Here is a 23,813-nt window from a genome sequence, read left to right as displayed (position 1 = left end):
CGATTACTATTTTAATGGAACATTTCAAAACACAGAATGGGAAAGAATTGGAGTATAAATTACTGCAGAGATTTAACGCCTTCCAAAGTGGTTTAAATTTACATGCAGCTTCATGACCCCCAACCTCTGACCTGCTGGCAACATGCAGAGAAGAACCGGAGCTTTCTTGTCATGCCTCACGTTTCCTAATAATGGGAGAAGTCTATCACCTGATCTCTGTGGAGTTGATTGGAGAGTTGATTGTAGGGCCAGTCCGGCATCATAAAACACCCCCATACTATCGGCACCACCTCCAGGTGTACACCCAGTGTCTGACTTCTCCACGGAGTCCATCATCTAGACACATACAGCAGACTTGGGTAAGGGTTAGAACTCTTCAGGACTGGTTCCTCTTGTATGAGAAATCCTTACCTTCTTGTGTGAGATCTTAAACTTGCTGTTGAGCTCATGGAGCACTTTCTCCATGGCCCCCAGATCCACACTGGCCATGTGATCTGCCTGTAGCTTTTTGTCCATGGATGACCCTGGGCTTTGGATTGTCGCCCCCTGCAGCTGTGTCATGGTATAACATAGGTATATTAGCAGAACTTCTCTCTTTATTGCAGATACAAACAGTGGACACTTTTCATTACCTCTTGTCTCTACCTCCCCGGACATTGAAGTACAGTGCTAGAAGGGTCATTTATCCAGACTGTTACCCTACACACCAAGTGAGCATGGAGGGCGTGCAGTGGGCCGGCAGGGGGTGTATTACCTATAGCAGGTACCAGTTACTAGCACTTGTTATATACACCAGGCAGTGCTGCACCTCCTGCTATATCCAACACTACATGAGAGGAGGAGATAACATCATGCACCAGCATATCCCTAAACACTGTGTGTATTATCCCTGTACTGGGACATCACTGTGTGTATTATCTCTGTACTGTGACATCACTGTGTGTATTATCTCTGTACTGTGACATCACTGTGTGTATTATCCCTGTACTGTGACATCACTGTGTGTATTATCCCTGTACTGTGACATCACTGTGTGTATTATCCCTGTACTGTGACATCACTGTGTGTATTATCCCTGTACTGTGACATCACTGTGTGTATTATCCCTGTGCTGTGACATCACTTTGTGCGTTATCCCTGTACTGTGACATCACTGTGTGTATTATCCCTGTACTGTGACATCACTGTGTGTATTATCCCTGTACTGTGACATCACTGTGTGTATTATCCCTGTACTGTGACATCACTGTGTGTATTATCTCTGTACTGTGACATTACTGTGTGTATTATCCCTGTACTGTGACATCACTGTGTGTATTATCCTGGCTTGTGACATCACTGTGTGTATTATCCCTGTACTGTGACATCACTGTGTGTATTATCCCTGCACTGTGACATCGCTGTGTGTATTATGCCTGTCCTGTGACATCACTGTGTGTATTATCCCTGTACTGTGACATCACTGTGTGTATTATCCCTGTACTGTGACATCACAGTGTGTATTATCCTGTACTGTGACATCACTGTGTGTATTATCCCTGTACTGTGACATCACTGTGTGTATTATCCCTGTACTGTGACATCACTGTGTGTATTATCTCTGTACTGTGACATCGCTGTGTGTATTATCCCTGTACTGTGACATCACTGTGTGTATTATCTCTGTACTGTGACATTACTGTGTGTATTATCCCTGTACTGTGACATCACTGTGTGTATTATCCCTGTACTGTGACATCACTGTGTGTTATCCCTGTACTGTGACATCACTGTGTGCATTATCCCTGTACTGTGACATCACTGTGTGTATTATCTCTGTACTGTGACATCACTGTGTGTATTATCCCTGTACTGTGACATCACTGTGTGTATTATCCCTGTACTGTGACATCACTGTGTGTATTATCCCTGCACTGTGACATCACTGTGTGTATTATCCCTGTACTGTGACATCGCTGTGTGTATTATCCCTGTACTGTGACATCGCTGTGTGTATTATCCCTGTACTGTGACATCACTGTATGTGTTATCCCTGTACTGTGACATCACTGTGTGTATTATCCCTGTACTGTGACATCACTGTGTGTATTATCTCTGTACTATGACATCACTGTGTGTATTATCCTGTACTGTGACATCACTGTGTGTATTATCCTGTACTGTGACATCGCTGTGTGTATTATCTCTGTACTGTGACATCACTGTGTGTATTATCCCTGCACTGTGACATCGCTGTGTGTATTATGCCTGTCCTGTGACATCACTGTGTGTATTATCCTGGCTTGTGACATCACTGTTTGTATTATCCCTGTACTGTGACATCACTGTGTGTATTATCCCTGTACTGTGACATCACAGTGTGTATTATCCTGTACTGTGACATCACTGTGTGTATTATCCCTGTACTGTGACATCACTGTGTGTATTATCCCTGTACTGTGACATCACTGTGTGTATTATCTCTGTACTGTGACATCGCTGTGTGTATTATCCCTGTACTGTGACATCACTGTGTGTATTATCTCTGTACTGTGACATTACTGTGTGTATTATCCCTGTACTGTGACATCACTGTGTGTATTATCCCTGTACTGTGACATCACTGTGTGTTATCCCTGTACTGTGACATCACTGTGTGCATTATCCCTGTACTGTGACATCACTGTGTGTATTATCTCTGTACTGTGACATCACTGTGTGTATTATCCCTGTACTGTGACATCACTGTGTGTATTATCCCTGTACTGTGACATCACTGTGTGTATTATCCCTGCACTGTGACATCACTGTATGTGTTATCCCTGTACTGTGACATCACTGTGTGTATTATCCCTGTACTGTGACATCACTGTGTGTATTATCTCTGTACTATGACATCACTGTGTGTATTATCCTGTACTGTGACATCACTGTGTGTATTATCCTGTACTGTGACATCGCTGTGTGTATTATCTCTGTACTGTGACATCACTGTGTGTATTATCTCTGTACTGTGACATCACTGTGTATTCTCCCTGTACAGTGACATCACTATGTGTATTATCCCTATACTGTGACATCACTGTGTATATTATCCCTGTACTGTGACATCACTGTGTGTATTATCTCTGTACTGTGACATCACTGTGTGTATTATCCCTGTACTGTGACATCACTGTGTGTATTATCCTGTACTGTGACATCACTGTGTGTATTAACCCTGTACTGTGACATTACTGTGTGTATTATCTCTGTACTATGACATCACTGTGTGTATTATCCCTGTACTGTGACATCACTGTGTATTATCCCTGTACTGTGACATCACTGTGTGTATTATCCCTGTACTGTGACATCACTGTGTGTATTATCCCTGTACTGTGACATCACTGTGTGTAATATCCTGTACTGTGACATCACTGTGTGTATTATCCCTGTACTGTGACATCACTGTGTGTATTATCCCTGTACTGTGACATCGCTGTATTATCCCTGTACTGTGACATCACTGTGTGTATTATCCCTGTACTGCGACATCACTGTGTGTATTATCCCTGTACTGTGACATCACTGTGTGTATTATCCCTGTACTGTGACATCACTGTGTGTGTTATCCCTGTACTGTGACATCACTGTGTGTGTTATCCCTGTACTGTGACATCACTGTGTGTATTATCCCTGTACTGTGACATCTCTGTATTATCCCTGTACTGTGACATCACTGTGTGTATTATCCCTGTACTGTGACATCACTGTGTGTATTACCCCTGTACTGTGACATCACTGTGTGCATTATCCTTGTACTGTGACATCACTGTGTGTATTATCCCTGTACTGTGATGTCACTGTGTGCATTATCCCTGTACTGTGACATCACTGTGTGTATTATCCTCTGTACTGTGACATCACTGTGTGTATTATCCCTGTACTGTGGCATCACTGTGTGTATTATCTCTGTACTGTGACATCACTGTGTGTATTATCCCTGTACTGTGACATCACTGTGTGTATTATCCCTGTACTGTGACATCACTGTGTGTATTATCTCTGTACTGTGACATCACTGTGTGTATTATCCCTGTACTGTGACATCACTGTGTGTATTATCTCTGTACTGTGACATCACTGTGTGTATTATCCCTGTACTGTGACATCACTGTGTGTATTATCCCTGTACTGTGACATCACTGTGTGTATTATCCCTGTACTGTGACATCACTGTGTGTATTATCCCTGTACTGTGACACCACTGTGTGTATTATCCCTGTACTGTGACATCACTGTGTGTATTATCCCTGTACTGTAACATCACTGTGTGTATTATCCCTGTACTGTGACGTCACTGTGTGCATTATCCCTGTACTGTGACATCACTGTGTGCTCTCTCTGGTCAGTGTGGTTTTTCTCTAAAGATGCTATTATGACATGTGCTGTGACTCTATAACATTGGATTCCTCACTGTTTTCGTGCTTAATTCTGATACGTCCATCCTCATAGAATCCGAGACAATCTTATTTCCGATAATGTAATATGCAATGATACGGAAGGATGGAATGAGATCTTCTGTGATGGGGAGAGACATGGTGACCACAGACTGACCCGCCAGCCGAGGTTTTCTGCCCACATTCACGATCCTGCCCTTGGTTGTGATCTAAAAAGGAAGAAAAAGGAGATACTGTAGGAGTTCAGCCTGAATTCATGAATTATTATGATACTTTATGATGTCAGAATCCATAATGTTCTCCCTGGTGGGAATAGTCAGGTGCCTGTAGCAGTGATGGCTCGGTGAGTCAAAATTTATGAGATAGAAATGAGAATAACTCGGGTGGTGAGTCACTTCTAGAAAAATTTAGGGTTCACTAACGAGCGTTCTCTTCCCCCAGTATTACTTAGTGGTAACTGTGGTGGGTGCACCGACAGCATTGGAAGATTTTGGTATCTGCTTTAATATAATGGCCGGGGTGTAAGGGTCACACACGCCTCTGATGACTTTCCTGTCACCCAGTCACAGGGAACCTATGAGACATAGTCCATCTGTAGACATCTGTCCGGGGGCATCTCCACAATAAACTGCGCCCTGTGCTCTCTGCAGGAGATATTCTCCATCTACAGATGCCGACGCTGTCAGGAAGTGAAGCTAGAACAGAAGGTGGACAGCATCGGCATCCGGAGGCGGGGCAACGATCCTGCAGAAAACAATTTGCCCCGCCTACAGATAGTGTCAGATTACTGCTTGTCAGCTAAAATTTCCCAGCCTGTCACCATAAGTTATTAGGATAACCATCACTGGTCTACAGATACTCCTCAGATTACGGAATCTCGTCTGTGATTATATCGATGACTTACCAGGTAGGTGAAGTGTTGTATCTGGTTCTGAACCTCTGCATTGTTATTACGTGTGAGGAGATTTACAGCCAGATTGTCTCCAGGTTTGACCTCCGAGGGGGTGACACCGATGTGCAGGTAGTTCCCTCCGGACTGATGAGCATTGGCCGTCATTGATGCGGACGTCTGCCGGGTGGGGGGAAGGGAAGGATCTGATGTCCACACCTGTAATCAGGAAAGATGAGAAGAAAAAGTTGATCATCAGATTTGCCACCTCATCCCTGATCACTGTACTCCGAGTATCGTAACACTGAGGCGATAGACACCGGGATAAGCCATAAAACTACTAGAAATGTAGGAATAACGTGGGAAGTGTCTCTGACCATGAGTCAGTACAGAAGCCGGTGTCCGCACTATTACTTGTGACGCTCCGGGTTTTGCTGTCAGGATCGGTGGTAGTGGATCCTCTGTACCACCACGGACGATGACTTAAGCCGACGCCTGGGACCGGAGTCTAAGTGGTACCCGGTTTTCACCAGAGCCCGCCACAAAGCGGGTTGGACTTGCTGCGTCGTGGTTCCACCAGCCAAGGCGTAGTACAGAATCGTAAGGCAAACTCGTGGTCAGGGACAGGCAGCACAGGATCAGAGTCAGGGACGTAGCGGTAGGTCAGGACAGGTAGCACGGAATCGGAGTCAGGAACGGAATCGATGTCACAATAGGAAATCAGGATAATCACAAAGGGCATATGGAACAAAGCTTCCTCTTAGGCTTTAAAGCACAAAGATCCGGCAGGGGACACAGGAAGGGGCAGGAATTTTTCCTGGCAGGAGGCCAGCCAACGCCAATTATCGGTGTGTGGGCCCTTTAAATCTTACAACGCCTGCGAGCGCCCACCCTGTGTGTATTATCCCTGTACTGTGACATCACTGTGTGTATTATCCCTGTACTGTGACATCACTGTGTGTATTATCCCTGTACTGTGACATCACTGTGTGTATTATCCCTGTACAGTGACATCACTGTGTGTATTATCCCTGTACTGTGACATCACTGTGTGTATTATCCCTGTACTGTGACATCACTGTGTATTATCCCTGTACTGTGACATCACTGTGTGTATTATCCCTGTACTGTGACATCACTGTGTGTATTATCCCTGTACTGTGACATCACTGTGTGTATTATCCCTGTACTGTGACATCACTGTGTGTATTATCCCTGTACTGTGACATCACTGTGTGTATTACCCCTGTACTGTGACATCACTGTGTGCATTATCCCTGTACTGTGACATCACTGTGTGTATTATCCCTGTACTGTGACGTCACTGTGTGCATTGTCCCTGTACTGTGACATCACTGTGTGCTCTCTCTGGTCAGTGTGGTTTTTCTCTAAAGATGCTATTATGACATGTGCTGTGACTCTATAACATTGGATTCCTCACTGTTTTCGTGCTTAATTCTGATACGTCCATCCTCATAGAATCCGAGACAATCTTATTTCCGATAATGTAATATGCAATGATGCGGAAGGATGGAATGAGATCTTCTGTGATGGGGAGAGACAGGGTGACCACAGACTGACCCGCCAGCCGAGGTTTTCTGCCCACAGTCACGATCCTGCCCTTGGTTGTGATCTAAATAGGAAGAAAAAGGAGATACTGTAGGAGTTCAGCCTGAATTCATGAATTATTATGATACTTTATGGTGTCCGAATCTATAATGTTCTCCCTGGTGGGAATAGTCAGGTGCCTGTAGCAGTGATGGCTCGGTGAGTCAAAATTTATGAGATAGAAATGAGAATAACTCGGGTGGTGAGTCACTTCTAGAAAAATTTAGAGTTCACTAACGGGCGTTCTCTTCCCCCAGTATTACTTAGTGGTAACTGTGGTGGGTGCACCGATAGCATTGGAAGATTTTGGTATCTGCTTTAATATAATGGCCGGGGTGTAAGGGTCACACACGCCTTCTGTCACTGACGGGGAACCTATGAGACACACATAGTCCATCTGTAGACATCTGTCCGGGGGCATCTCCGCAATAAACTGCGCCCTGTGCTCTCTGCAGGAGATATTCTCCATCTACAGATGCCGACGCTGTCAGGAAGTGAAGCTAGAACAGAAGGTGGACCGCATCGGCATCCGGAGGCGGGGCAACTATCCTGCAGAGAGCAAGTTGCCCCGCCTACAGATAGTGTCAGATTACTGCTTGTCAGCTAAAATTTCCCAGCCTGTCACCATAAGATATTAGGATAACCATCACTGGTCTACAGATACTCCTCAGATTACGGAATCTCGTCTGTGATTATATCGATGACTTACCAGGTAGGTGAAGTGTTGTATCTGGTTCTGAACCTCCGCATTGTTATTACGTGTGAGGAGATTTACAGCCAGATTGTCTCCAGGTTTGACCTCCGAGGGGGTGACACCGATGTGCAGGTAGTTCCCTCCTGACTGATGAGCATTGGCCGTCATTGATGCGGACGCCTGCCGGGTGGGGGGAAGGGAAGGATCTGATGTCCTCACCTGTAATCAGGAAAGATGAGAAGAAAAAGCTGAAATTATTGATAAATGTGTTACACAAAGTCATCAGATTTGCCACCTCATCCCTGATCACTGTACTCCGAGCATCGTAACAATGAGGCAATAGACGTTGGGATAAGCCATAAAACTACTAGAAATGTAGGAATAAGTGGGAAGTTTTTCTGACCATGAGTCAGTACAGAAGCCGGTGTCCGCACTATTACTTGTGACGCTCCGGGTTTTGCTGTCAGGATCGGTGGTAGTGGAACCTCTGGACCACCACGGACGATGACTTAAGCCGACGCCTGGGACCGGAGTCTAAGTGGTACCCGGTTTTCACCAGAGCCCGCCACAAAGCGGGTTGGACTTGCTGCGTCGTGGTTCCACCAGGCAACTTTGTCCACAGTGACAGCCAAGGCGTAGTACAGAATCGTAAGGCAAACTCGTGGTCGGGGACAGGCAGCACAGGATCAGAGTCAGGGACGTAGCGGTAGGTCAGGACAGGTAGCACGGAATCGGAGTCAGGAACGGAATCGATGTCACAATAGGAAATCAGGATAATCACAAAGGGCATATGGAACAAAGCTTCCTCTTAGGCTTGGAAGCACAAAGATCCGGCAGGGGACACAGGAAGGGGCAGGAATTTATCCTGGCAGGAGGCCAGCCAACGCCAATTATTGGTGCGCTGGCCCTTTAAATCTTACAAAGCCTGCAAGCGTGCGCCATAGGAGACTGTAGCCGGGAGAGGTGAGTTAATGGACAGGCAGCCTTCGGCGGCACAGTAAGGCACACGGGTGCGCCTGCGACCCGGGATATGCGTCACCCATGGCCATGACATTTTCTCTGTAAGGACCAGTTCACACCACAGTTATTTCAAATTTTTTGCATTAGTTATAGCAAAAATCCAGGGTGGAAATTACACAGACATAACAAATGCAAAAAAACAGACAAAAAGCGACGAAAAACAAAAGATGTTGTGAACTAGTCCCTATCTAATACAATCCATAGTAAATCTGATCCTCACAGTCGTTGTAAAGGTGTCTGTGTCTGCAGCAGTGTTCAGTGTGAGCCGGGCCGTTCCCTCCGCTCCGGTTATACCCTTCACCCTTCCTGGTTCGGCCACAACCGGGACCCTCTCTGCTGGAGAACCATCAGGGTTTGTCACATGGACCTTTTAGATATTAGAAATAATGTTAAAAAAAGAGCTGAAGAAAATATATCTTGTTTTTGGTTATTATTACTGAAGTATAAAATGTGAATCATTTTATTAGTATTAAATAAATAAAAACTATACAAAACACAATAACCTGGGTGCAGGGTCAAGGGTCAATACTGGTGAAAAAATATGAACTTTTACAGAAGCTGCTGCACGATGTACAGGTAAGTAGCTGCACAGTCACTGACCTGATGAAGGGCAGCCCATACTGTTTCCCTCCTCCTCCTCCTCCTCTCTGTCCTGCTCCTCCATGTTGTCAGACCTCTCTACAGTCCGAGCAGGAAGTAGCATCACTGGGTGAGGCTGCCACCTACTGGACACCATAATTATCTCTCCTCCAAAACACATGGGAGATAATAAATAATGGCCACAGCCCTGAGATAAGTATGAACTTATTTTTTCAGGCTACTATGGGGACCCTGTTCTATATTTGCTACTTTTGGGCCCATGTTGTTTATTGGTTATTGGCTGCTATGGCCTCCCTGTTACTACTTTGGCTCTAATACTAAATTGGCTATTGTGTGGGAAATGTTACAATATTGGCTACTGCGGGGGCTCTGTACTAAATTGATTACTAAGTGGGTCCTGTATTATATTCACTACTGTGGGTGGCCCTTTACTAAATTGACTACTAAGGGGGTCCTGTATTATATTAACTACTGTGGGGGCACTGTACGAAATTGACTACTAAGGGGGTCCTGTATTATATTCACTACTGTGGGGGGCCTTGTACTAAATTGACTACTAAGGGGGTCCTGTATTATATTCACTACTGTGGGGGCCCTGTACTAAATTGACTACTAAGGGGGTTCTGTATTATATTCACTACTGTGGGGGCCCTGTACTAAATTCACTAACAAGGGGGCACTGTTACTACACCTTTGTGTTTTCTGATGTGCAATAATTTGCATGTTTTACAGTTCTATTAAGAGTAGTCTCGTATTCTTTTGGGTATCTTGAAAGATGGGAACTAGAAAAGATTTCATCTTGCGGCCTAAAGTCTGACACTGCCCCGGGCTTGTGGTTAGTTGTTTACTGGTGGATCATGTACTTACATAAAATGCATGAAAACAGGTCACATACCAGGAGGTCAAAGGGCAACCCAGGCTTGAAATATTTGGAGGTTTTGGTAAAATGGACTTTATATGGGTATTTTACTAGAGCAATGTCTTCCAGTTTACTTTCCACAATTTCTCTTTCTAAAGGGACCAGAGAAGTAAATGTTGTGAGTGCAGCTCAAAACCTGACACTGTAGAAATCTCCCCCTTAATCTAAAATCATCTAAATAGCTGAATATTTACACTGCCTTCTCCTCAATAACTGCAACATTTTGGTCCCCCAAGGACTGACACCAATGGTGGATCTTTATATGGGTGGAATGGGCGGGGCCTAGCTCCTGAGGGTCCCAAGACCACCAAAATCCCTATTTGAAAGATGTCAGACACCCAACAGTATGAAATTAAAGGAGTATTCCCATGTGACAAGCTTCTTTAATATACTTAGCATAAAAATTTCTCTAATTCACTGTTAACAAAGTCCATCCTGTTTCTATCAGTGTATACAATTTCAGTTGCCCCTGGTTTCTCACCCTGGATCTTCTGACCTTAGGGTTGGCAGCCATCTTTCCTGATGCTGTAGAGCTGAGCTTTTCCGTTCTCTGCTCCCAGCAGTGGCCCCTCCCCCTGCATTCCAGGACGAGCTCACACTGATACACAGACACTCCCTGCCAGCAAACAGCAGCAGCAGTGACAGGAGAGCTACAAGCTACAGGCAGATAAGTTATTATCTGTGGCGATGATAGTGTCATGTGATGTGCAGATATGTAGCAGGGATGGAGTGAGTCATTGGGGCTTATTTACTAAGGGACAGGGATTTAGAAGGGGTTTGTGTTGCACCCGGTCGGATTGCGTCAGCTTTCATGCAACAGAAATCGGGGGACGATCCGACAGATTTGGAATGAGCGCAGGATTTAACTTTCAATTTGTGTCGCAAGATCAAGCACTTACATGCACGAGGAAGAAGAAGGTGAACTCTGTCAGACCTGAGCGGGGAAGCGACACATGCAGGATATCGGGCGCACAATCTTCTTGAATCACGGCAGATGTGCATTCCAGTTAGACAATGCACTTTCGGGGAAAGCGCAGGACAGGTAAGTAAATGTGCCCCATTGTGTGTAATATGCATCTCATGGATCTCATCATCTGTGATCTGTTTCATCTCTCTTTCTACAGTATGTGTCAGATACTAGTGAATGTGCAAAAGGTAAAAGAAAGTGTATATAAACCTGCACCCTGATAGCTAAGCACATTGTCAGCTCACAGAACTAGATGGATCATAATGGGGGTCATTTACTAAGGGCCCGGTTCGCGTTTTCCCGACGTGTTACCCGAATATTTCCGATTTGCGCCGTTTTCCCCTGAATTGCCCCGGGATTTTGGCGCACGCGATCAGATTGTGACGCATCGGCGCCGGCATGCACGCGACGGAAATCGGGGGCGTGGCCGAACGAAAACCCGACGGATTCTGAAAAACCGCTGCATTTAAAAAAAAAAATCTGTTGCGGAGCTTGCACTTACCGATGCTTTTCAGTGCAGCAGCGCCATCTGGTGGACGTCGGAGGAACTACCTTAATAAATCCCGGCCGGACCCGAATCCAGCGCAGAGAACGAGCCGCTGGATCGCGAATGGGCCGGTTAAGTAAATCTGCCCCAATGTGTCTGCTTATAGAGTCCCCGCCCACACCCAGGAATATCCTGGCCATCACTGACCATCACTGTCAGTGAGTAGCTAAGACAGCAATACAGTTATTGTAAAGTAAAGGGTTAAAAATTATCTTCATTGTGTAAACATAACTAGAGGATTGAGATTTGAGATGTGCAGCGGAGCTGTGTGTGTAGCATGTTACAGGTATGTAGCCGAGCTGTGTGTGTAGCATGTTACAGGTATGTAGCCGAGCTATGTGTGTAGTATGTTACAGGTGTGTAGCTGAGCTGTGTGCTTAGCATGTTACAGGTGTGCAGCTGAGCTGTGTGTGTAGCATGTTACAGGTGTGTAGCTGAGTTGTGTGTGTAGCATAAAACAGGTGTTTAGACAAGCTGTGTGTGTAGCATGTTACAGGTGTGTAGCTGTGCTGTGTGTGTAGCATGTAAGAGGTGTGCAGCTGAGCTATGTGTCGCATGTTACAGGTGTGTAGCTGAGCTGTGTGTGGCATGTTACAGGTGTGTAGCTGAGCTGTGTGTGTGGCATGTTACAGGTGTGTACTATGTGCAGTGTGTACTATGATAGAGATGTGTGTACTATGTGCAGTGTGTACTATGATAGAGATGTGTGTACTATGTGCAGTGTGTACTATGATAGATATGTATGTATTATGTGCAGTGTGTACTATGTGCAGTGTGTACTATGTGCAGTGTGTACTATGATAGAGATGTATGTACTATGTGCAGTCTGTACTATGTGCAGTGTGTACTATGATAGAGATGTATGTACTATGTGCAGTGTGTACTATGATAGATATGTATGTACTATGTGCAGTGTGTACTATGTGCAGTGTGTACTATGATAGAGATGTATGTACTATGAGCAGTGTGTACTATGATAGAGATGTATGTACTATGTGCAGTGTGTACTATGTGCAGTGTGTACTATGATAGAGATGTATGTACTATGAGCAGTGTGTACTATGATAGAGATGTATTTACTAAGTGAAGTGTGTACTATGAGCAGTGTGTACTATGATAGAGATGTATTTACTAAGTGAAGTGTGTACTATGAGCAGTGTGTACTATGATAGAGATGTATTTACTAAGTGAAGTGTGTACTATGAGCAGTGTGTACTATGATAGAGATGTATTTACTAAGTAAAGTGTGTACTATGAGCAGTTGCCTGTGTATAGTGCAGGGGGCACCAGATAGAGTGCACCAACTTTTTTTGTGCACTTTAAAATAGGGCATGGTCCAACTGAGCACCGGAACGTACCCTTCAGTGCAGAAATTTATGTCACATGAAGAACACTGCAGCCGCGACACAAATTTGCTGCGGACACTTCTTAACCCCTTCGCGGGCCGAGCCCTCTCCATAGCCGGTAAGTCTTTGCTGCATATTGCAGCAAAGGCTTACCGGTAACACCCGCGATCGGTGCTAGCACTGATCGCGGGTGCTTTCACCGCGATCGCCGCTGGCAATGCTGCCGGAGGCTTCAAAAAGATGGTGCCGCATGGGCGCCGCCATCTTGGCGCGGATCTTCGCTCCCCGATGACGTCACGGGGAGCGGTGATCCGTTGCCATGACAGCATCGGGCCTCACGAAGGCCCGAAGCTGTCTCGTTTTAACCCATTCATTACAATGTGCTATCAGCACATTGTAATGAATGAGGAGTAAAATCCCCATGTACTGCCATATTGCAGTATGGCAGTATATGGTAGGATCGATCAGACAACCTAGGGTTAAAGTACCCTAGGGAGTCTGAAAAATAGTAAAAGTAAAAGTAAAAAAAAGTTTATAAAAAAAAAATTATATTAAAAAAACCTAAAAATTCAAATCACCCCCCTTTCCCTAGAACTGATATTAATATTAATAAACAGTAAAAATCATAAACACATTAGGTATCACCGCGTCCGAAAATGTCCGATCTATCAAAATATAATAACGTTTTTTCACTGCGTTTAACCCCGTAACGGAAAATAGCGTCCAAAGTCAAAAATGACATTTTTTTGCCATTTTGGAAAATATAAAAAAATGAATAAAAAGTGATCAAAAGGTAGCACAGTCCTAACAATGATAGCAATGAAAACGCCATCAAAAGTCGCAAAAAATGACACCACCCACAGCTCCGTACACCAAATTATGAAAAAGTTATTAGCGCCAGAAGATGGCAAAATAAAAATAAAAATTTTTGTACAGGAGGTTTTAATTTTTTTAAATGTATGAAAACATTATAAAACCTGTACAAATGTGGTATCCCTGTGATCGTAGCAACCAAAGAATAAAGTAGACATGTCATTTGGGGCACACAGTGAAAGCTGTAAAATCCAAGCCCACAAGAAAACGTCGCAAATGTGTTTTTTCACCATTTTCACTGCATTTGGAATTTTTTTCCCGCTTCCCAGTACGTGCCATGGAATATTGAATACCGTCACTACGAAGTGCAATTTGTTACGCAGAAAATAAGCCATAACACAGCTCTTTATGTGGAAAAATAAAAAAGTTATAGATTTTTGAAGGTGGGGTGTGAAAAATGGAAGTGAAAAAACTAAAAAAGGCCAAGTCGTTAAGGGGTTAAATACCTGTACAAGCAGTAAAGTCTGACAGAAAACTGCTACACGGCCCTTAGTAAATGTGCCGCAATGTACAGGATTTTAAAATCACACTCCTGGCATCATCAAGTACCCATTTTTCGGAGTAAATTTGTATAGTTGTATCAGTCCCCTCCTCTATGTATCTGCCAAGCCTAAAAGCTTCTAGATCTTTATTATTGGAAAGGAGTTGTAAGGGACAAAAAATAGTTGTTTGTGGTGTCTGTACAGTGCTGTCCTGACCACTATCACCCACTTGCTACACACAGCTTTTTTACTATGAGAACTGTCAATCTGTGGAATAGCCTGCCTCAGGCGCTGGTCACAGCAGGGACAGCAGAGAGCTTCAAGAAGGGTCTAGATGCCTTTTTACACCTAAATAACATTGATAGTTATGTTATATAGAATTGTTTCCCCTAAATCTCTTCCTCATCCAATCCCTTCCCTTCCTTGGGTGAACTTGATGGGTTTTTTTCAACCGTGTAAACTATGATACTATGACATTGACAGGCGGCGCTGGAGCTGAATTGTAGCGTTGCTTTAAAGGGGTTTTCCTACTAAAGGAAATTCTCACATATCGTCGGACAATGCACTTTCTGTGAACTCCTCGGACTGGGTAAGTAAATTAGCCCCATTATGACCCATCTAGTTCTTTGTGGTGACAATGTGGTAAGATTATTAGGGTACAGGTGTATATACACTCTCACCTGGCTTCTCACATTACTAACACAAATAGAAAGAGATGAGAAAGATCATAGATGCATGAGATGCCTATTACACAGAGGCTGACTGACTGTTACACTGTGAACACTGCTACATCTCACAGATATATGGCTGCCTCCCCCTTCCCCTGGATCACTTATCTCCTTGTAGTTTGCAGCCTCTCTCTGCTCACCATGTGCTGGCAGGGTGTGAGGGAGTATCAGTGTGAGCTCTGTGCTGACTGCAGGAGACATGGCTACAGGCTCTGAGCAGAAAGACACAGAGGGGGTCATTTACTAAGGGCCCGATTCGCGGTTTCTCGATGTGTTACCTGAATATTTATGATTTGCGATGATTTTCCCTGTATTGCCCCGGGATTTCGGCGCACTCGCTTGGATTGTGGTGCATCGGTGCCGGCATGCACGCAACGGAAATCGGGGGGTGTGGCCGTGAAAAAACCCGACGGATTTGGAAAAACCGCCGCATTTTTTTTTTAAAAGTGTCACTCGACAAGCGCTTACCGCTGGATTGCGAATGGACCGGGTAAGTGAATCTGCCCCAATGTGTTATGCTGTTATCTTGAGTATATTTAAGAATCTTGTCTTTGTGGGAATATCCCTTTAAGCACATTATGGGCATTGTATCATTTGTTGGGTGTAAGTTGGCTGGGAAGTGTGGCCCTTCAAGAAAGTGACCAGAACGGGAAGGAACTGAATGAGTGTGACTCTAGAAGGTCACCCAAATCATCATTACTGGCCTGAATGATAGATGGGGAGGAGGCTCTTTTCCACCTTGACATGGACCATAGGGTGGGGTGGGTCCAGTAAAACCGAGCGTTTTTGTCAAATAATGGATATGCACATCAGATAACAGACAACAGCGGGCTAGAAGTGTGGTCTTAGAGCAAGAGTCAGAAAGGCTGGTGGCCCCTGATGTTAGACATAGACATCTGGTGAAGAACATAGCCTAGAAGATCTCAGACCCTGAGTGAAGGTTGGGCTTGGGAGAGGAGAGCGCTACAAGCCAGGACATCGAGGAAAGAGCAATTGCTCCACTACTCATGGATAATCCAGATCTCTATAGAGATTTAAGGCAAAGCTAAGAGATTCAATAAAACCTGAACAAGCTAAGCTGGACTATAAAGGTGCTACTGGTACCTCGGAGCAGAACTCACCAGAATCAGTGATGAGAGTAACTGACATATATAAGGTGTACTGCAACAAGTCATCCGGATTTGTAAAGTTCTTCACTAGATCTTCTGTCTTCAGCACAGCTTGTCCTTCTCCGCCATTGATCTAATGAAGAGGAGATAAACCATAAATGGTGGAAGAGGAAAGGATGAGCCCCGATTAATAGACGTGAAGATGAACAAGCAATGAAAGTCCAACAAAACGAAATCTAAACCAAAAACATGTTAGATTGTATTGTTATTATAAAGATATAGATTAGATCTTATTGTCAGATAAGAAATATTATTGTCCTACCGGAATCCCTCTCGTGGTGTCATGTAGACTGGTCCTTGTCCCATCTTTTGTGATCCCAAATGTTACAAAGGCCAAGCCATCTACAGGCTCCCCATAGAGGGAGCTGGTGTGATAGATAGAAACAGATGATGAAGAGTATGGGTAAGGAATGCCCAGTCCTCTCCTGACCACGACCACATGCCAACAGCTCCGATCACACAGTGGTCAATCCCCTATGAGCTTCTACTCAAACCACAACCACATGGGGTGATGGCTGACACCAGGCACTAAAGACCAACAAGGACGCCCACTGCAACAGAGCAGAGGAGTCAGATAGGGAACCAAACAGCAGCAATCAGGGCCACATCCGGGGGAATACTGGGGCTCTAGTCAAAGGCCCTGACAATAGAGGGGCCCGAGCTCCAGAGCTCCAATGGTAATTATATATTTTTTTTCCATATGGCAAAAGGTGGCCGCTGCGGGAGAACAGGAGCCGGTGCAGGGGTAACTGTGAGTTCTTTCTTATTTTTAGACACCCCCAGCCATATATATATATGTTATAATCCCAGACAACCCATTTAAGAGTAACAATGATCTTGAACTTACTTGGCTTTAATTTTAAATTTAAATACTGAATTGTCAACATTATGGAATTTCTTCTCTGGAATGAGCTGCATCTCATATCTGGGAAGCACTATATGGGAAAAGAGTGGGAAGTGTTACAGACCCTTATAGATCCGACTATAACTGACAGGCCGTAGGGATATCCTCTTACCATATTCCTTCACCTCAAAGCTTGTGGAGTGTAGTTGCAGAGGAGAGTCTTCACTTCTCACTGATATGGTCCATACACCTTCACTGAATAGTAATATGGGATAATATTATATAATCCCGGTATGACAATATTTATGTATGCACTACATATACTGTAATTCCAAGCGAAAAAAGGTAATCCAACGTCTCAGGGAAATGTGATTATAAAATCTTGCTTTTATTAAGGTTCCAGATAATATAAATTCTTCAGGCAAGGTACACAATCTCTTACATCATGGTATGCAGGATATGACCTACGCGTTTCGCTCAGGTGAGCTTAATCATGGTCTGCTCTCATATTGTATGTTGCAGCTATTTAAAGATCGCGGTCTCTCCTGGCGTGTGACGTCACAGTCACGTGACCCAAAATGCTCCGCCTCCAGGAAGATCGCGATCATATACAAATCTTAAAAGACTTATGAAATGCTGAAACAGGTGCCATCAGAAAGGTAAGTGGAATAACTATGTAAATACAAGTCTGTAAACTGATTGACTACTAAACCTGCATAAAGAACATCGCGGGCAACATCAAGAAAGGAACATTAGACATCATCTGGTGCTGGTATTGGAGGTTCTGCAGGAAACAAAGTTTGAGTATAGCAGAAGACAGTACAACGAAACTATATATCTAAAATTAGTAACATAGGATTAGGTCCTGTCTCAAATTCACACCTAAAGGTTGGACAGTTTTCAGGATGAACATCCAATACGTTTCCCTATTCTTGAGCTTTTTCCTATGGTCCCCACCTCTCACTGGTCTTGTAACTTTTTCAATCCCCTGCCACCTATACGTGTCATAATTACCGTCATGCATGTCACGAAAATGCTTCGAGGCGGCCGACATATTGGTTAAATTAGTATTTTTGACATCTGAAAGATGTTTTCTGATGCGGGTCTTCAGGGAGTTCTGGTGCATCCTACATATTGTTTCTCACATGAGATGCAAGATATTAAGTAAATAGTAAAAGTTGTGTTGCAGTTATAGAAGTGGTTATATTATACTTTCTTTTGGATGTATAGGAGGAGAAATGGTTGGTGGTGGTCAGAAACCCACACACCAAGCATCTGGGATGTCCGCACTTATGGTGCCCGGATGATGCAGCCAGCTGTAATTATTTTGTTTGTCCTTTTTACTGTTGAATAAACTTGGTGATACAATCGATCCAATTGTAGGAGCTTTTTTTGAAATGTATCTAACTCCATGGGAAAGACATGTTTTGACATTATTATCCTGCTCTAAGATCGGTATGTATTTATTAACAATGTTCCTAATCTGATTGAATTGTTTACTGTACATTGTTACAAATGCAATTGGTTTAGTGTTAGACATAAACTCACCGGCCACTTTATTAGGTACACCATGCTAGTAACGGGTTGGACCCCCTTTTGCCTTCAGAACTGCCTCAATTCTTCGTGGCATAGATACAACAAGGTGCTGGAAGCTCCTCAGAGATTTTGCTCCATATTGACATGATGGCATCACACAGTTGCCGCAGATTTGTCGGCTGCACATCCATGATGCGAATCTCCCGTTCCACCACATCCCAAAGATGCTCTATTGGATTGAGATCTGGTGACTGTGGAGGCCATTTGTGTCCAGTGACCTCATTGTCATGTTCAAGAAACCAGTCTGAGATGCTTCCAGCTTTATGACATGGCGCATTATCCTGCTGAAAGTAGCCATCAGATGTTACAGGGTACATTGTGCTCATAAAGGGATGGACATGGTCAGCAACAATACTCAGGTAGGCTGTGGCGTTGTACCAAGGGGCCCAAAGAGTGCCAAGAAAATATTCCCCACACCATGACACCACCACCACCAGCCTGAACCGCTGATACAAGGCAGGATGGATCCATGACACCACCACCACCAGCCTGACCCGCTGATACAAGGCAGGATGGATCCATGCTTTCATGTTGTTGACGCCAAATTCTGACCCTACCATCCAAATGTCGCAGCAGAAATCGAGACTCATCAGACCAGGCAACGTTTTTCCAATCTTCTACTGTCCAATTTCGATGAGCTTGTGCAAATTGTAGCCTCAGTTTCCTGCTGAAAGGAGTGGCACCCGGTGTGGTCTTCTGCTGCTGTAGCCCATCTGCCTCAAAGTTGGACGTACTGTGCGTTCAGAGATGCTCTTCTGCCTACCTTGGTTGTAACGGGTGACGATTTGAGTCACTGTTGCCTTTCTATCAGCTCGAACCAGTCTGCCCATTCTCCTCTGACCTCTGGCATCAACAAGGCATTTCCGCCCACAGAACTGCTGCTCACTGGATGTTTTTTCTTTTTCGGACCATTCTCTGTAAACCCTAGAGATGGTTGTGCATGAAAATCCCAGTAGATCAGCAGTTTCTGAAATACTCAGACCAGCCCTTCTGGCACCAACAACCATGCCACGTTCAAAGGCCACAAATCACCTTTCTTCCCCATACTGATGCTCGGGAGAACTGCAGGAGATTGTCTTGACCATGTCTACATGCCTAAATGCACTGAGTTGCCGCCATGTGATTGGTTGATTAGAAATTAAGTGTTAACGAGCAGTTGGACAGGTGTACCTAATAAAGTGGCCGGTGAGTGTACCTTTGCAATTTCCCTCCCTTGTGTGTTTGTTCTTCAGCAGATCATTGCGGTTAATATTTTTAATTCTTTTTTTAGCAGAGGATAAGACTTTATGTCTATATTTTCTATTCAAAAGTCTGTTTTCCCATTCTGTGAGATGCTCATTAAAGACTGTGGGGGTCATTTACTAAGGGCCCGATTTGCGTTTTCCCAACGTGTTACCCGAATATTCCTGATTTGCGCCGATTTTCCCTGAATTGCCCCGGGATTTTGGCTCACACGATCGGATTGTGGCGCAACGGCGCTGGCATGCACGCGGCGGAAATCGGGGGGGCGTGGCCGAACAAAAACCCGACGGATTCGGAAAAACCGCCGCATTTAAAAAAAAAAAAGTATTGGTCGCACGCGCCATTCTTATATGCACCAGGAAGAGATCAGTGAACTCCGACGCAAACCTTGGCGCAGCAGCGACACCTGGTGGACATCAGGCGCAGGACCTTCATGAATCGCCGGAAGACCCGAACGCTCGTCGGAGAAGCCACCGCTGGAACGCGAATGGACCGGGTAAGTAAATCTGCCCCTGTATTAATTCCCCATATGGGATATTGTCCACCACGTGCCTGGGGTGGCAAGATGTGGACAGTAATATAGTGTTGCCTGCAACTGCTTTCCGAAAGGGTGACACCAAAACTTTATCCCCCTGCCCTTTTAGGGTGACATCTAAGAAATCTATTTTGTCTCCTCCAAAGTGGGAAGTAAATTTTAAATTCATATTGTTGGTGTTGAGGTACCCAACAAAATCAGTAAAATCTGAGTGACTACCTTTCCAAACCCACAACAGGTCGTCTATGAAGCGACCAAACCTCTCCACAGATGACCTGTGTGGGTTGGAGTCTGAAAAAACAAAACACTTCTCCCATTGAATCATATAGATATTTGCAAGGGAGGGGGAAAATTTTGCTCCCATGGGAGCCCCCTCCACTTGCAAATAGTATTGAGAATCAAACATGAAAAAATTATTTTTAAAGGAGAAATTCTGTTGACAAAATTGTCTAGAAAGAAAAAATCTAGCTTGCTCATGTGGAATTGAAGAATACAACGAAGTCACGTCACAAGTCGCCCAACTAAAGGTGTTCTCCCATTTAATATGTTCCATTATTTGTAATACATGTTTTGTATCCTCTAAGTAACTGGGGGTTACCATGGTGAGTGGCTGTAAATAGTGGTCAAGCCAGTCTCCCAGTCTCTCCCCAAGGCTGCCAATCCCCGCGACAATAGGTCGACAGGAAAAATCCCCTTGTGCACCTTGGGGAGAGAGTGGAAGACCGGCATGACAGGAAACCTGTTCACCAAGTATTCCCTGAGCTTACTATCCAAAACTCCCAATGCTGCACCCTCATCCAAATGTTTCTGTAAATTTTTTTGGCAATTAGCAGTAGGATCTATACCCAGTTTGCGATAAGTGGTAACATCATTGAGCATAGATTCGTTTAATTTTTATATAAAGTAGCGTTCATCAAAACTATGGACCCCCCTTGTGTGCACTTCTGATTACCAGATCTGTATTGTTTCTCAGACCTTGTAGAGACTGTGTCTCTGAGCTTGTTAAATTCTTTTTACTATGAGAAGAGTCACATTGTGACTTTAGTTTAGTAAGCTCTTTTTCAACAAGATCCTGAAACCTATCCATGTGGTCACATCTTGACATCACTGGATAGAAGTCCAAGTTATAAGTAATGAAAGGTTTAGACATTTTATCGTCAATATTCGCAGACTCATTACCCAAACTTCTTAAACAAAGTACCGTATATACTCGTGTATAAGCCGAGTTTTTCAGCACAAAAAATGTGCTGAAAAACATCCCCTCGGCTTATACACGAGTCAATACGAGTCAAAACTAATTAAAGTCAAAACTAATTAAAAATGGACTAAAAAAATAAACTTATATACTCACCCTCCGGTGGCCCCGATGCGCAGCGCTGCTCCCCCGATGTCATTGCGGCTCCTCTTCTGGCTTCCCGGCTGTTCTTCTTGCTTCAGCGTGCTGGGCGCCGCCATGTTCTTCTCGCGGGCGGCGCCTAGTATGACGTCGGCAGCGGCGCCTCATACTAAGCGCCGCCCAGGAGAGCACAATGGCGGCGCCCAGCATGATGTTAAAGAAGCCAGAAGACGGGCGCTGAAGCAAGAAGAGGAGCCGCGCGGACATCGGGGGGAGCAGCGCTGCGCATCGGGGCCACCGGAGGGTGAGTATATAAGTTTATTTTTTTATTCTGGGCTGACTGTATACTACTGGGGGCAGGCTGTATACTACTGGGGGCAGGCTGTATACTACTGGGGGCACGGCTGTATACTACTGGGGGCAAGCTGTATACTACTAGGGGCAGGCTGTATACTACTGGGGGCTGTGCTGTATACTACTGGGGGCAGTGCTGTATACTACTGGGGGCAGGCTGTATACTACTGGGGGCAGGCTGTATACTACTAGGGGCTTGCTGTATACTACTGGGGGCACGGCTGTATACTACTGGGGGCAGGCTGTATACTACTGGGGGCAGTGCTGTATACTACTAGGGGCAGGCTGTATACTACTGGGGGCAGGCTGTATACTACTAGGGGCTTGCTGTATACTACTGGGGGCAGGCTGTATACTACTGGGGGCAGTGCTGTATACTACTGGGGGCACGGCTGTATACTACTGGGGGCTGTGCTGTATACTACTGGGGGCACGGCTGTATACTACTGGGGGCAGGCTGTATACTACTGGGGGCAGTGCTGTATACTACTAGGGGCAGGCTGTATACTACTGGGGGCAGGCTGTATACTACTGGGGGCAGGCTGTATACTACTAGGGGCTTGCTGTATACTACTGGGGGCACGGCTGTATACTACTGGGGGCAGGCTGTATACTACTGGGGGCAGGCTGTATACTACTAGGGGCTTGCTGTATACTACTGGGGGCACGGCTGTATACTACTGGGGGCAGGCTGTATACTACTGGGGGCAAGCTGTATACTACTAGGGGCAGGCTGTATACTACTGGGGGCAGGCTGTATACTACTGGGGGCAGGCTGTTAACTACTGGGGGCACGGCTGTATACTACTGGGGGCAGGCTGTATACTACTAGGGGCTTGCTGTATACTACTGGGGGCACGGCTGTATACTACTGGGGGCAGGCTGTATACTACTGGGGGCAGGCTGTATACTACTGGGGGCTGTGCTGTATACTACTGGGGGCAGGCTGTATACTACTGGGGGCACGGCTGTATACTACTGGGGGCAGGCTGTATACTACTGGGGGCAGGCTGTATACTACTGGGGGCACGGCTGTATACTACTGGGGGCAAGCTGTATACTACTAGGGGCAGGCTGTATACTACTGGGGGCAGTGCTGTATACTACTGGGGGCAGGCTGTATACTACTGGGGGCACGGCTGTATACTACTGGGGACTGGCTGTATACTACTGGGGGCAGGCTGTATACTACTAGGGGCTTGCTGTATACTACTGGGGGCACGGCTGTATACTACTGGGGGCAGGCTGTATACTACTGGGGGCAGGCTGTATACTACTGGGGGCACGGCTGTATACTACTGGGGGCAGGCTGTATACTACTAGGGGCACGGCTGTATACTACTGGGGGCAGGCTGTATACTACTGGGGGCAGGCTGTATACTACTGGGGGCACGGCTGTATACTACTGGGGGCAGGCTGTATACTACTGGGGGCACGGCTGTATACTACTGGGGGCAGGCTGTATACTACTGGGGGCAGGCTGTATACTACTGGGGGCACGGCTGTATACTACTGGGGGCAGGCTGTATACTACTAGGGGCTTGCTGTATACTACTGGGGGCACGGCTGTATACTACTGGGGGCAGGCTGTATACTACTGGGGGCTGTGCTGTATACTACTGGGGGCTGTGCTGTATACTACT

General features: G+C 45.2%; 2 protein-coding genes across 4 annotated transcripts in view; one reads left to right on the top strand and one right to left on the bottom strand.

Annotated features, from left to right (window-relative positions):
- LOC140128231 (venom factor-like) overlaps positions 1–23,813 on the bottom strand; it is a 55,861-nt gene that overhangs the window by 13,009 nt on the left and 19,039 nt on the right. Inside the window, exons 6-17 of the mRNA XM_072149784.1 lie at positions 17,280–17,362; positions 17,111–17,198; positions 16,526–16,628; positions 16,216–16,336; positions 10,128–10,243; positions 8,853–8,999; positions 7,628–7,831; positions 6,752–6,943; positions 5,326–5,529; positions 4,439–4,630; positions 412–552; positions 210–336 (exon numbers count right to left, since the gene is read on the bottom strand). Coding sequence (XP_072005885.1) covers positions 210–336; positions 412–552; positions 4,439–4,630; positions 5,326–5,529; positions 6,752–6,943; positions 7,628–7,831; positions 8,853–8,999; positions 10,128–10,243; positions 16,216–16,336; positions 16,526–16,628; positions 17,111–17,198; positions 17,280–17,362 — 1,718 coding nt within the window. The remainder of the gene's footprint in view (positions 1–209; positions 337–411; positions 553–4,438; positions 4,631–5,325; positions 5,530–6,751; positions 6,944–7,627; positions 7,832–8,852; positions 9,000–10,127; positions 10,244–16,215; positions 16,337–16,525; positions 16,629–17,110; positions 17,199–17,279; positions 17,363–23,813) is intronic.
- The window catches only part of LOC140128225 (A.superbus venom factor 1-like), a 119,915-nt gene continuing 103,634 nt past the window's right edge, over positions 7,533–23,813 (top strand). Inside the window, exon 1 of one of the 3 annotated variants that reach the window (XM_072149772.1) lies at positions 7,533–7,630. Coding sequence is in view for 2 of the 3 variants with exons in the window: in XM_072149776.1 (XP_072005877.1) it covers positions 7,619–7,630 (12 nt within the window). In the remaining variant the exon portion in view is untranslated. The remainder of the gene's footprint in view (positions 7,631–23,813) is intronic. The other 2 variants (XM_072149776.1, XM_072149774.1) reach the window with 2 other exon arrangements.

The sequence above is a fragment of the Engystomops pustulosus genome, chromosome 4, assembly GCF_040894005.1.
Source record: "Engystomops pustulosus chromosome 4, aEngPut4.maternal, whole genome shotgun sequence".
NCBI classification, from domain to species: Eukaryota; Metazoa; Chordata; class Amphibia; order Anura; family Leptodactylidae; genus Engystomops; species Engystomops pustulosus.
This window is presented reverse-complemented; position numbering and strand designations above follow the sequence as displayed.